We start from the raw sequence: 13,463 nt of genomic DNA on the forward strand, positions 1-13,463 counted from the left end.
AATGGGACATGCGCAGAAGCCGACTTCTTCTTCTTTTCAGTTTTACGGCAGCTGGCATCCATCTGTGTTGCATTACTGCCACCTTCAGTTTCATGTTATAATTAAATTACAATCTCTCCTTGAGTCCAGTATTGTTCAAAAACACCCATAGTATTTCCCTTCCATTTTCAGTGTCCGCAAGATTTATCTTCCTCTTCAGCGTCCCAGTACCCTCAGTTTTTCAGCCATAGTCATATTTAGTACATTCCAAGAAAACCTGACTGCAGTCCTATGCTTCATAGACTTCAAAAAGGCATTTGACTCGATACATCGAGGCACGATGGTGAAGATCTTGAAGGCATACAGTATTCCTCCGAACCTACTCCGAGCAATAGAGTCCATGTACGCAGGAACAAGGGCCAGGGTGGTGACCCCAGATGGCAACAGCGAGGAGTTTGACATCCTGGCTGGAGTTATACAAGGGGATACACTAGCCCCCTTCCTCTTCATCATAGTCCTTGATCATGCGCTCAGGAAGGCAATAAATGGGCGAGAGCAGGAACTTGGCTTCACGCTGACACCAAGGAAGTCGAGTCGACAACCGGCAGTGGTCCTGACAGACCTTGACTATGCGGATGACATCAGTCTGCTCTCCAACAACGTGGAACAAGCACAAGAACTCCTACACAGGGTAGAGCTAGAGTGCGCCAAGGTTGGCCTTAGGCTAAATGCCAAGAAAACTGAGGTCATGACCTACAATGTTCCACCAGAACATCAACCTCTGATAACAGCAGGAGGCACTGTGCTGAAAGAAGTTGAGGACTTCAAATACCTGGGCGGATGGGTCAACTCAACTGAGCAGGATTTAAAAGTGAGGAAGGCACTTGCATGGAGGGCCCTGAACGGCATGACCAGTGTATGGAGCTCCAACCTCCCCCGCCAAATCAAACTCAGCTTCTTCTACGCGACAGTTGAGTCCGTTCTCCTCTATGGCAGCGAATGCTGGACCCTGAAGCCAACCCTGGGGAGGTCTCTGGATGGTTGCTACACCAGGATGCTGCGTGCAGTGCTTAACATCAACAAGAGTGCACACGTAACCAACAGAGTCCTCTACAGGGGAATACCAAGGGTGAGCGAGAAGATTGCTGTAAGGAGAATGAGACTAGCAGGGCACTGCCAAAGGCATCAGGAGCTGCCAGCCAGCAAATTGGTACTGTGGGAACCAACACATGGGCATCGGTCAAGAGGACGTCCCACACTAACATACGTGGACATACTCAAGAAGGATGCAGGAGCTCAGAGTACCAAGGAACTGGCCAAATGTATGGAGAATCGGGATGACTGGAAGCAACGATGGAAGGCTCGTCTGAGGACGACCTAGAGAGAAGAAAACGTGTTTTACGACCTCTAATACCCTTCATCAGTGGTTCTTAACCTTGTTGGAGGTACCGAACCCCACCACTTTCAAATGTGTGTTCACCGAACCCTTCTTTAGTGAAAAATAAAATGTTTAGTTTTTTTTCAAATTCAAGACAAAGTTATACGTTTTTTTTACTGGCGCACAAAATGAACCATGCGTGCATGAACATCACCTTATTCAAAGAACAAAACCAACACGGTGCATGAACTCACAACAAATTACACACCTGCAAATCAGTGTGACTTCGGCTGTTGCCGTATCCATAATCATCATCATCGGCGGTCACTCGAACGAGTATGACGATCCTCCTGGTAGGGGTGTATCCCTTTATGGAGGATGCCTGTGCGTGACTTTGTTTTACGTGGGGAGACTGGTGCACAGACAGTCACCACACGATCTTTGACAGAATCGGGTCAGGGTCCAGTGGCATGGAGTCCAAGACGTTGAGGTCTTCACTGTATGCCTGGCTAAGGGGCAGTCAGGTACTAGGCCTTTGCCAAGGGCCACGTACCTGGGGTAACAGTAGTAAAGGGGTTAACCTCCTAGTGCCCCAAGACCCCATAGAGGAGCCTCCACTGCCGGATGCACTTTAACATCATGCCCAGGACGTATCCAGAATACGCAGATAGGGAGAAGTTTTTATTTACATGATGAGTCGGGTGTGTGACCTCCGCGGCGGAGGCTCTGCTGAACCCCTGAGGCATACTCACCAAACCCCTAGGGTTCTATCGAACCCAGGTTAAGAACCACTGCCCTACATTGTTCACACATTCCTGTAGGGTGTTTTTTAATTAAAAACAGTTTATCATTTAAACAGCTATGCCCAATCCTAATTCTGCTCATTATTACTTGGTGTTTCCTTACAGTCCCTCTCCATCTTGGAACCCGGACCTGGTTCTGAACAGAAAATAACTGCCTTCCTTTTTCATAATTTTCCCAAATTATTTGCCACTGATGACGAGCCCTCTGTCCAATTAGAAGCCGACTTCGAACTGGTCCATTTCTCATACTACGGGAAACTGACCTCTTCACGCAATATCAAGAATGATATTATTTTACTGAGTCAGCTTTTCAATAAGGAAGGTAAACTTTTTAATTATCAAGAATTTCTCAACCATTTTAAGGTCCCTGTGACTCCCAAACAATTTGCCATTGTATTTGATGCCATTCCAACAGGTGTTGTTACTGTATGTTGTACAGGGCTTACTCATCTCCTCTTTCTGCTCTAAAAATTGTGAATGATCCACTCGACACTCCTGTGGGGAAACTTTGTTTTGATCAGAAAAATAACAGAAAAACCAGCAGATTATTCCAAAATGATTGTGTGTCTGTATCCTATGTAATTGTGCTCTGGAATAATGTTGTGAATGACATCTGTAGGGTCAAAACGTGGTCTCTTCCTAACAGGTATTTACTTACCAACAAAGTCAAAGAGATATCTTTTAAAATAATTCATCGTTATTACCCACTTGTGAAAGCCCTCAATCACTATGGCAGGGCATCTGTCGCTTCATTCTGGACAATATTAATGACAAATTTGTGTTTTGTTTTAAAGATGTACTATATGGATTTACACTGTATGAAAAAACATATGAAAATGAATTTTACCTTTACCTCATTACTATTGGCTAAGTTTTATATTAATAAATGTAAGTTTCTCAATACCCGACCTGTTTTGTGTGCCTTTAAAAAATAATTAGAACTCTACTTTAAAACACTCTCTACCTTTAACAACCAAAAAGCTGTGAAAACAATGATGCTGTGTTCCAAATTTAAATTATTTACAGAACTTGTATGAGCCTATGGCTTTGCACTTTGTTTTATATATATATATATATATATATATATATATATATATATATATATATATATATATATATATATATATATATATATATATATATATATATATATATATATATATATATATATATATATATATATAATGTATTTATTTTTTTGCATTCTATTTTAGTTTGGCGCTGATTTGTACTGTTTTTGTACTGTTTTTGTACTTACTTTGATTATTATTATTTCTCGATTGTTTGTATATGTTGCAGTTTATAAATAAAGGTTCATAAAATTTGAAAAAAATAAATAAATAAACAAACCTCTTCACGCAATTGAGTGACCGATAATGCGCATGCGCGGTCGCAATGTAATGACGTTGCATGTGTGACTGTGAAGTTTGTTGTTGGTGAATCGCTAACTAAATGTGTGCATTAAACAGCCAACGGTCTTTTAAAGTGTGTCTTTAGTAGGTGATAACATCTAATGGACTGAAAATAGGTCATACGAAAAATAGGTAAGTGTTTTATGTTGGATTATTGGCGCCAAACGGCTAATTTGGGCACTTATAACTAGAGTATACCGTTGGACATGTTGATGTTTTTATTTCTGTTCTGTTTGTTTATCCATCCATCCATTTTCTACCGCTTGTCCCTTTCTGGATCGCGGGGTGTGCTGGAGCCTATCTCAGCTGCAATTTGGGCGGAGGGCGGGGTACACCCTGGACAAGTCGCTATCTCATCGCGGGGCCAACACAGATAGACAGACAACATTCACACTCACATTCACACATTAGGGCCAATTTTTTTTAGTTTATTATTACACTGTTATCTGTGTTTATTCCTTCTGTTTATTCAACTGTTCTTCTGTGTACACGTTATTATTAATAATAATAATATATTTTATTTGTAAAAGCACTTTACATTGAACAAACACTCTCAAAGTGCGACAGTGCATTAAAAAACCAAAAAAAAACCAAAGCTATAACAACAAATAGCTGTCCCCAACGAGTAAAATAAATAGTAAAATAAAATAAAAACTAGAACAGCCTAATAGCTAAAACTAGTACACATAAATCTATCAAAAGGCTTTTTTAAAAAGAAGGGTTTTTAAGCATTTTTTTAAAGTATCCACACTCTTTGTGTTTGACTGATTGTCTTTTTTGAATGAATGAATGTATTTATTTATTCCGGCAGACAGAGACATATATAGCAACACTTCATCACTCTTTGTAATTTGACAGACATGCAACGGCACCCACCGAAAAGGGATACGGGAAAAAAGCAAGAATGCTTATCCATGTCCCACCCCTAATTTACAATCAATGTATATGCTGGTTATATATGTTGTTTATATAGTCCAAGTTTCAACAGCAGATTTGATGGATACATGACAATTTCAGAACAAGTATAACATATGATAATCGATGATAATGACACGTTTTTTTTGTTGGTTTCTTAGTCCGCATGATGTCCAATTCATGTTTCTTCTTGTGTTATTTTGTGCAGATTCATGAACCAATTTTTCCATGTCGTCATTTATGTCCACGTGATGTGCCCAGTTAAAGTCTAATTATAATCCAGTTCGAGTGTCCAGATAATCCCGCAAAGAATGTAACAATGTCTGTGCACAGGTTGGGTTTATCTTTGTGTTTATTTGACTGTTCTTCTGTGCACAGGTTGTGTTTGTTTCACCAACAATGGAGCCTCTTGAAGAGACTTTGATACAGCTGAAGAGAGATTTGGAAGACAAACAAATGAGTCAGCATGATACCATCAATTTCCTCAACAACACTTTAAAACGTGAGACGTTTCTGTCGTTTTTCTTTTTGCGATGCTGATGATGCTGTCAGCATTTAGTCAGTCCCTGCAGTAATTTGCAATGTCACAAACACAGCAATCAACGCAAATTCAGCCTATCCTGTAAATGTTATTTGAACACCTGACCTTTCCTGTGAATTTGTTTTGAACCGTTAGTCCGCCCCCACATTTATCATGATTTTGACACATTACATGTATTCCATACAAGTCAATACAACTCAATGTTTTGTATGAAAGTGGTGGTAATTGTTTCACCTCACGGAGCTGTATTACCCCTCTATGATATCATCATCACCAAGGGATCACTGGGTTCTTTCCTGGGTTGTTCGAAAAACTGGAGGAACTGTTTAGTGTAGTAGGTTGAGAACACATCTTCTACACCTGACAGCAATCATCAGCTGCTAATGTTGATTAATTCTAACAAAGTTCTGCTGCAGCGTTTTTGACATTTTAGAGCAGAACATGCTAAACTACATTGTTGTTTGTTTAGTCGGAGCCGAGTTCTACCAGAACGCTTGTTTTTAACTGTTCATGAAATCACTGAATGATGCAAAAAAAAAGTCAATGGTATTGTTTTCACAGAGTTTCTGAACATGGCGGCGGTCCAGAAGGACAGGGGTGTGCTATCAAGATTTAAGTCTCTGTTGTATCAGAGTGGCATTCTAGACCACTGCATCTCGCTTTTCACTCCATCACTGCAAGGCAACTGGAGCGCCGCCGCCATGCTTGCCTCACTCACCAGGTAAAACAAATTCCTGAACTTCTGCAGTCTTCAGTTTACATTTTCAATTTGATACATTTATTGTACGCCAACATAAGACTGATTAACTTTCCATCTGCATGTCGCTGAAGTTCATGTTGTGTGGGTGTGGAACCTGGTGAACTGTCAGAGACCTTTCATAGGCTGTTCTTGCCGTCCGTCATGGACAGCCTCCTGTCATTGGCCAGTCAGCTTGCGAGGCAAACACAGGTGAGATGGTGCGTCGACGTGTTGTCCTCCAGAGCCTGCAGACTGTCTAGACGTGTGACTGGCATATGTGTTTCAGCGTATGGATCTCCTGAAGAAGGTGATGGAGTCAATCGGCTGGATTCTCCGAGCGCACTCACAGCTCACCACTCAGGGTCAGTGTCCTGTTCATAAGTCACGGTATTAATTTTCATCATAAAACATACCTTCAGATATAATAGCTGAACATGATGACGTGTTCAGTCCTCAGCTCTGCCTACTACGAGCTTATCCAGGGCTGTGATGTCACCGCAGCATTGCTGTGTGTCCAAATGTGGATTGACTCATGCACAGCGAGCAGGTAACACACATTTACCAGGAACTATTTCTCGTTTTTGGATCAAAAGGTCATTATTAACCTGCTCCTTGTGCTTTGTAACGTTAATGTGTTTTGAAAGGGCTTCAGCGGAACGAGAACCGGAGTTAGGGGATTTAATCAGCACATCTGTCATTTGGGAGTATTTTGGTGTGAAAAGTGCTACATTGGCATTTATCTTAACATGTCCTAGCCTATAAGAATATATATTAATACTGATGGATTTATTGCTTGTATGTGTTGAAAGATACACGAGAAGAGGACCTTGAAAATAGAATCACATATTAAATTGCAATTGAAATAGGAAAAAAATGTCATTAAATTATTTTCCAAAATAGCTGCAAATATTGCACTGAAACTTGATTTGAAGAAAATCGTGACTCGAATTGCAATCACAATTTTTGCCTGAATTAATTACAATCTTTTTCTAAAATACACACCTATATATTTGTGTTATTAAAACCTAAAACATCCCCCTCCTTGTGTGCAGTGACCTCCTGTCAAGCTTGTGCGATAACTCCGTACAGTTACTGCTTAATGAGGCTGTTGGCCAGTTAGCTATCACCTCTGATGCAGCACTGGGTGGAGCATCTATCAGACTTATCCTCCACATGTCCAATCAGCTGCAACTCCAGACCCTCCTCCTCAACTTCAAAGGTCAGCACACTGATAAATGATGCGAAAAGAATAGATCAAATAAACTAGTTGCTGACATGATGAAAGTGAACCCTCAACCCAATATCTATCCATCTGAGAAGACCACCTACGCCTCAGCCTTCACAGTCCTTATCCCCAGTGGAAGAAGATGACTTGATGAAGTGTAAACAGAATGGTCAATAATAGTCGCTATTTGGCTAGTTGGAGGGAGGACAACAATGTTGGACTTAGAAAAAGTCTATGTGCAGAAGTTATGAGGGTAATGGAAAAAGTTCAGTCATGGCTGCTCGTCTTTGCAGGTTTGGACAGCCTGTTGGAAAAAGACTGGCGAGGGTGTGGGTTTGACCAGGAAGTCAGTCAGCTGATTGCACTACTCCAACCTTGTGAAAACACAGTGAGTGTGTTTGTCAATCAGCTGCCTTTTTTGCTGACCTGTCCTCTTCTCATAATGCTATCATGACAGTCTTCTGAAGAGTGTGTGCGAGCGGCGTGCATAATTCAGGCAACCTGGAGAGCGTATCTGACCAGACGCAGACTCAAGACCCTCAACCGAGTAGTTACCATGCTGCAGCGCCACTTCAGGTTTGTCATGTTTTAAAGTGGAGACTTTTACACACATGTTCATTTTATGCCTGTTTGTCAGAGCTCGTAAAAAACGACAGCAAAAGCAGAGGGCAGCACAGCAGTGGGAGGAGGAGTGTAAATACCAGGTGAAAAGATGGAAGTTAAGCATTCATAATAGCCATCCTCCCAACTGTGTGCCTGTGTGTGTCTGTAGGTGTGTATGCGCCGTCAGCAGGCAAGAACCAAGTTCCACCAGAAACAGAGACAGCTTCTGCAGCTTTTACCGCCTGGTGCGCTCACACACTCATGCACAATAAAATGCACAGTAACGCTCACACAAATCTTATACCTGTCCAGACCAGGTGCAACCATACCTGCAGGAGTGCGAGCGGCGTGCAGCTGTGTTGATCCAGAGCACCTGGAGAGGCGTTATGGCCAGGCGACGCGTTGATTTACAACGACGTGTATCGAAGCACACGCAAGCTCAGCAGCGGGCGGCTAGAACATTGCAGAGAGCTGTATGTACTGCTGTTTACTGCTACATGCTACTACTATATATTGCCATATACCACTAGTATATACTGCTTCTTTATACTATGGCAGCGACTGAGCAGGTTGTCGCAGGAACCGTTTCCGTCATCCCTATCACAGCCCTTCTGTACTTGGGCCACCCAGCCTGGTGTATAGTTATCAATGACTATTTGGTAGCAGTGTTGGGTTAGTTACTGAAAACCAGTAACTAGTTACAGTTACTTTATTTCAAAAGTAACTCAGTTACTTACACCAAAAAGTAATGCGTTACTGTGAAAAGTAACTAGTTACTTTTTTTTTTCTTCTTTTTTTTTTTAAAAAGCTCCCATTAATGCCCTTTTAGCCTTCATTTCAGTACTGTTATTGCACTGGAGAATAATACAATGTGTTGATCAACTTGACATGCATTTGCATCACTGAACTCTGCTAAGCAATGTGGTCTACATACAACACACAAAGACAAAGATATGTTTCAAAGGGCCAATTTATTTCAGGCCAGAACAAATTGACAAAACTATTTTAAATAGCTGCAACATAACATACATAAGTAACAAACAGCATAACAACAACATAGCTGTAAACCTGGCTTCACCTAAGGAAGGCACACGTGACATACACAAAGCCTAACCAGGCAGATTTGAATTGTTGTTTTGGGCAGTAGATGGGATTTTTGATCCAAGACACAACTTACATTTAACTAAAATGTTCTTTTCTTTGTGCTCGACAAAAGAAAAGAAGTGAGAATATCTCCATGTTAAGACACTCGACTGCAGCTCCCTTGTTAGTAAACACAGACACGCCCCTCCCCTCCTCTCCCCCCCCACACCCACACCCAGAGCGCGCCTCCGGCTTGTGACACAAGAACATTCAGAAGGACGACACCGCAGCGCTCCAATAAAACACACTCAGATCTTCTGTTTCTAGCCGATACTACATCAAAAAATAACGCAGTAACGCATCATGTAGTAACGGTAACTGAGTTACTGAATATAAAAAATAACACGTTAGATTACAAGTAGAAACTAGTGGCGTTACAAAGTAACGCGTTAGTCCCAACACTGTTTGGTAGTAGTTGGAGACAAATTGGCAGCTATGTGTCTGTCTACCCCAGGACGGCTGTGGCTACAAATGTTTGTTGCCATCACTAATGTGTGACTGTGGAGTCAATGAACAACGAGAAAAGCACTTAGAGAGCGTAGACCTCTGCTAGATCCTATCTCACATTAGTAAAAAAACATTTCAATCCAGACGGTGATCCGGACAGCCCCAAAGTGTAATCACTTGTTTCTTATCCCATTTCTGACATTTCCTGGAAGTTAAAGCAAAATCCGCTTTGTAGCTAGCTAACAGACAAAAACCCCCCAGCCACATACACAAAAGGTATTTTTGCGCTTGCCTTGTCTGAACGTGAATAACTTACGGCAAAATATGCACTCTTTCTGCAGCCTTCAAACACGGTTGATGAAGAGGAAACAGACGCTTTTGCTAGCGATGTAGAATGTATAAAACACATAAAATACATTGTGTTTACTCTACAGTAATGTTACCATATGTACATGTTAAACAATACATCATATATGGCTGATTTAGTGCAACAAAAAACAATAAGAAGTGCTAAAAACGGATATTACAGAGGCTAATAGTATAGATTACCATCAGAGCAGCAATCTTTGAAATCTACTCAGAGGTGGTGAGAATGTTCCGACTTTGCGAGTCGTAAATCCGACCATTCTGGTTGAAATTCCGACTTCCCAGTACTACAACACCATAACAGACAAATCCCGGCGGATACATAACCTCCTGGTGGAGGTAATTAATTATTTGTGTAAAGCGCATTGGGTGTCTAGGAAGGGGCTGTACAAATTCAATCAAATATTAATATTTTTATATTGTTATTCTGCTTCACGTTCAACCAACATTCAATGTCAGTTCTCTTTTAACTGGCTGCTCCTCTTTTCAGGTTCGTCATTATCTCCAAGAGCGTCGTGCAGCAAAGATGTTGTCTAGCATACCTTGCTGGATTGGTCAGAAGGGTTTGACCAACAGCAAAAGGGTAATGTTGAAGAGACAGGTGGAGGAATATGTCAGGTTGCATCCTGTAAGTTTAATTGTTTCTGTTGAAGATACACTGTACACTGCTTTGTCAGTGCTAACGTGCGTGTGTGTTTGTGTGTGTGTGTGTGTGTGCGTGTGCGTGTAGTCAGTGGGTATCAGTAGTGAGCAATGTGAACATCTCCATGTAGACGTGCAGTGGCGGTTGCAGGCGCTGCTGCAGAAGACAATACAAAAGAGTCGGGAAGAGCAGAAAATTGAATCTCTACTTGCTCACACTCACACTCAGCTGGACCTTCTCAGAGGTTCTAGTATTTTCATTCATTGATGCTGCAATGTCAGTGATATCTAGGGATGATGTTCGAAATCGGTTCTCCCGGTTGTTCGATAAGAAAAGAACCGATTCCATGGACTCGAATCCCTTTTTGAGAACCGGTTCCCGTTATCGAGGCCACTATAGTAAAGAAAAAGAGTTTGTTCTCTATTCGAATCCCTGGGAACGAATCCCTTCCCACATACAGGAAATGCCCTGTGGGACCTGCAATGTTATGCCCATTTGATTGTAGACTCTTACTGACACCTTGTGGCCATATGAAAATACTACACGTCATTAGTTTGGGCACTTCCGGGTTGAGACAATTGAGAAGTAGACAAGTTGTTAGCTCTTACAAGCCTTGGAAAAGATAAGTCTGTAAGTAAACTGTTTAACTTGTTTATGTAACTCAATATTAAGGTGGAAAGTGGTTAAGTTTGATACTAAGATGTTTATTGAAAAACAATTTTTGTGCACTGTTTCAATGGATGTTTTGAGGGCTTAAAATGGCTGCCAGTCGTATATTTCCACCATCGAAATAGTTTCAACACTCATAAGTATTTGTTTGATGATAGTACTGTATATTTGTGTGAAGCTAATATTTACATATTGTGTATTACATTTCAGTATGTTAATTGAATCACATAGCTTATACATTTGTCATTGTGTGTATTTCAGTTAAAAAAAAAAAAAATAACAGTCCAGTGCAAGACAAAAGTAAAGATAGGAAAAGACAAAGCAAGATCAACAACAATAAAGAGCCTACATGGATTAATCTGCTTTGGATTGTTTGTTAGCTGTCTGCCAAGCTGTATAACCTCAACACGTATAGTGGGGGCAGAACAGGCAATATGCAATTATTGCCAGGCTTCGCTCTCATGTAAGGGGGGAAGAATTGTTGATTAATGACTGTGGTGTTTTGTGCCCAAGGGACTGATTTTATTTAACACTATATTATTATTTATACACCTATAGTGATCACAGAGACAGGTTGTTTTTGTGTTACTGTATATATTTGTTTTTCTGAAAAATCCCACTTAATATACTTTGGGTAACAACAGTCAATACTTATTTAAAACATTTTTTTAGGGGGGTAACAGTCAATATTTATTTAATTTTATTTTTTTCTTATAAAATAAAAGTGAGCTTTTGTTAAACCAAATATTGTGTTTTTTTCCATATACAACAACCTATCTGGATTCGATAAGAGAATCGATGAGAAATCTGTTCGATAAGAGGATTCGATAATGGGCTCGAACTCGATAATTTCTTATCAAACATCATCCCTAGTGATATCACAGTGATATCACATGCCTAGGACACGCCCTTTTGGCCTATGTTTGATTCGTGTTGTCTTCATTCTCCGCAGACACGCTTCCCCTATCCGATGTCAAGGTAGCAGATATCCAGCGTTTTCTCAGCCCGTCCAGTGTCGTGGCTGCTAAGGCTCGTGACGCACACAACGCCAGGCTTCAGGCCGACAGGCTACCCTGGTGGCGGACTTTGGAGGATAAGAATGCACAAGGCGAGTTTATGGGATTATAGATTAAATTAATTTTCACAGTTACTGTATACCTTTTGTTTATGTGGTTGCTCCGTGAAATTAAAAATAAACTTGCTGCTTTTTTTTAAAAAACTTGTTACCCTGGTGTTGTGACCCTTTGGATCTTCGTATCGGTTTGATGCTCATTGTCGTGGTTGCTGTGTTGCCGTTCTGATCTATGTTTCAAGGTTTTCTGGACATCTTAAAGAAAGTATGTGATGCGGAAATCTCAGCTCGACGAAAAAACCCCTCAGTGAATGATGATCAGTTCTATGTACAGTACATTACTGCTTTGTTCCATGCTATTTCATTTCTTACTGTACTATTTTAGTTGTTTTTTTCTAAATACACAACGCAAAGTATATATGTGTGTTTGTAGCAGCTCTGACATAACAATGGACAGGTTTGCTCGGACGAACAGTTAGGTGCTAGAAATAGTTGAACCCATTTTTACAAGGCTGTCAGTTAGTGTGGTAAACATGAATAGTGACCACCAAACTACCCCTTCTACCTGGACAACTCACTGTAGTGTTAACAGACATGTACTCTCTAGGGCAGTGGTTCTCAACCTTTTTTCAGTGATGAACCCCCTGTGAAAAATGTTTTTAATTCAAGTACCCTCTAATCAGAGCAAAACATTTTTGGTTGAAAAAAAGAGATAAAGAAGTAAAACACAGCACTATGTCATCAGTTTCTGATTTATTAAATTGTATAACAGTGCAAAATATTGCTCATTTGTAGTGGTCTTTCTTGAACTATTTGGAAAAAAAGATAGTTTTTTATTTATATTTATAAAGGATTTTTGAATTGTTGCTATTTTTAGAATATTAAAAAAAAATCTCACGTACCCCTTGGCATACCTTCAAGTACCCCCAGGGGTACGCGTACCCCCATTTGAGAACCACTGCTCTAGGGGACTGACTGTACAGTATATCCGGAAAACATTCACAATGCTTCACTTTTTCCACTGTTACATTCTTATTCCAAAATGGGGGAACAAATGTGCCTAATGACAATGTGTTTTTGTTTGTTTTTCCCCCCAATTTATGATGAATAAAATAAATAAGAATTTACATGCACATGAGTATTCACGGCCTTTCCTCAATGCTTCATTGATGCGGCTTTGGCAGCAATTGCAGCCTCAAGTCTTTTTGAATAAGATGCCACAACCTTGGCATATCTATCTTTGGGCAGTTTTGCCCATTCCTCTTTGGGGAGCGCAGCGGACTATATTAACCTTATACATTGTTATGGTGAAATAGGTTAAGCTTTAGCAGTGTGCCGTGTTTCAAACCGGGGGGTTGAAATGTGATTGTATACATGAGTGTATGTACAGTATGTATGTACAAAACCCAAAACCAGTAAAGTTGGCTCGTTGTGTAATTCTTAAATAAAAACAGAATACAATGATTTGCAAATCCTTTTCAACCTATATTCAATTGAATAGACTGCAAAGACAAGATATTTAATGTTC

The 13,463-nt window shown here is 40.5% G+C and overlaps 1 protein-coding gene across 2 annotated transcripts; it reads left to right on the forward strand.

Moving 5' to 3' along the window:
* Positions 1-3,538: 3,538 nt before the first annotated feature.
* Positions 3,539-13,061, forward strand: LOC133654025 (IQ calmodulin-binding motif-containing protein 1-like). 2 transcript variants are annotated; one of them, XM_062053966.1, is made up of 15 exons: positions 3,539-3,704; positions 4,866-4,989; positions 5,590-5,749; positions 5,860-5,977; positions 6,054-6,129; positions 6,218-6,314; positions 6,820-6,986; positions 7,286-7,380; positions 7,450-7,568; positions 7,630-7,696; positions 7,765-7,840; positions 7,908-8,068; positions 10,042-10,134; positions 10,282-10,438; positions 11,816-13,061. In XM_062053966.1, the coding sequence occupies exons 2-15, from the start codon at positions 4,887-4,889 to the stop codon at positions 11,989-11,991; spliced, it is 1,665 nt and encodes a 554-aa protein (XP_061909950.1). In that variant the 5' UTR covers positions 3,539-3,704; positions 4,866-4,886; the 3' UTR covers positions 11,992-13,061. The 2 variants fall into 2 exon arrangements, with proteins under 2 accessions (XP_061909950.1, XP_061909949.1); XM_062053965.1 differs by having other exon boundaries at positions 10,042-10,179; positions 11,816-13,059.
* The last annotated feature ends 402 nt before the right edge of the window (positions 13,062-13,463 follow it).

Source organism: Entelurus aequoreus, linkage group LG07 (genome assembly GCF_033978785.1).
Source record: "Entelurus aequoreus isolate RoL-2023_Sb linkage group LG07, RoL_Eaeq_v1.1, whole genome shotgun sequence".
Classification (NCBI taxonomy): Eukaryota; Metazoa; Chordata; class Actinopteri; order Syngnathiformes; family Syngnathidae; genus Entelurus; species Entelurus aequoreus.

What these genes read in the sequence shown, in the direction of transcription:
- LOC133654025 (XM_062053965.1), top strand. Translation starts at nt 4,887, where the DNA reads ATGGAGCCTCTTGAAGAGACTTTGATACAGCTGAAGAGAGATTTGGAA. An exon ending in CTCACAGCTCACCACTCAGG is followed by an intron (nt 6,130 to 6,217) that starts GTCAGTGTCCTG and finishes TGACGTGTTCAG; the next exon opens with TCCTCAGCTCTGCCTACTAC. An exon ending in CCTCCTCCTCAACTTCAAAG is followed by an intron (nt 6,987 to 7,285) that starts GTCAGCACACTG and finishes TCGTCTTTGCAG; the next exon opens with GTTTGGACAGCCTGTTGGAA.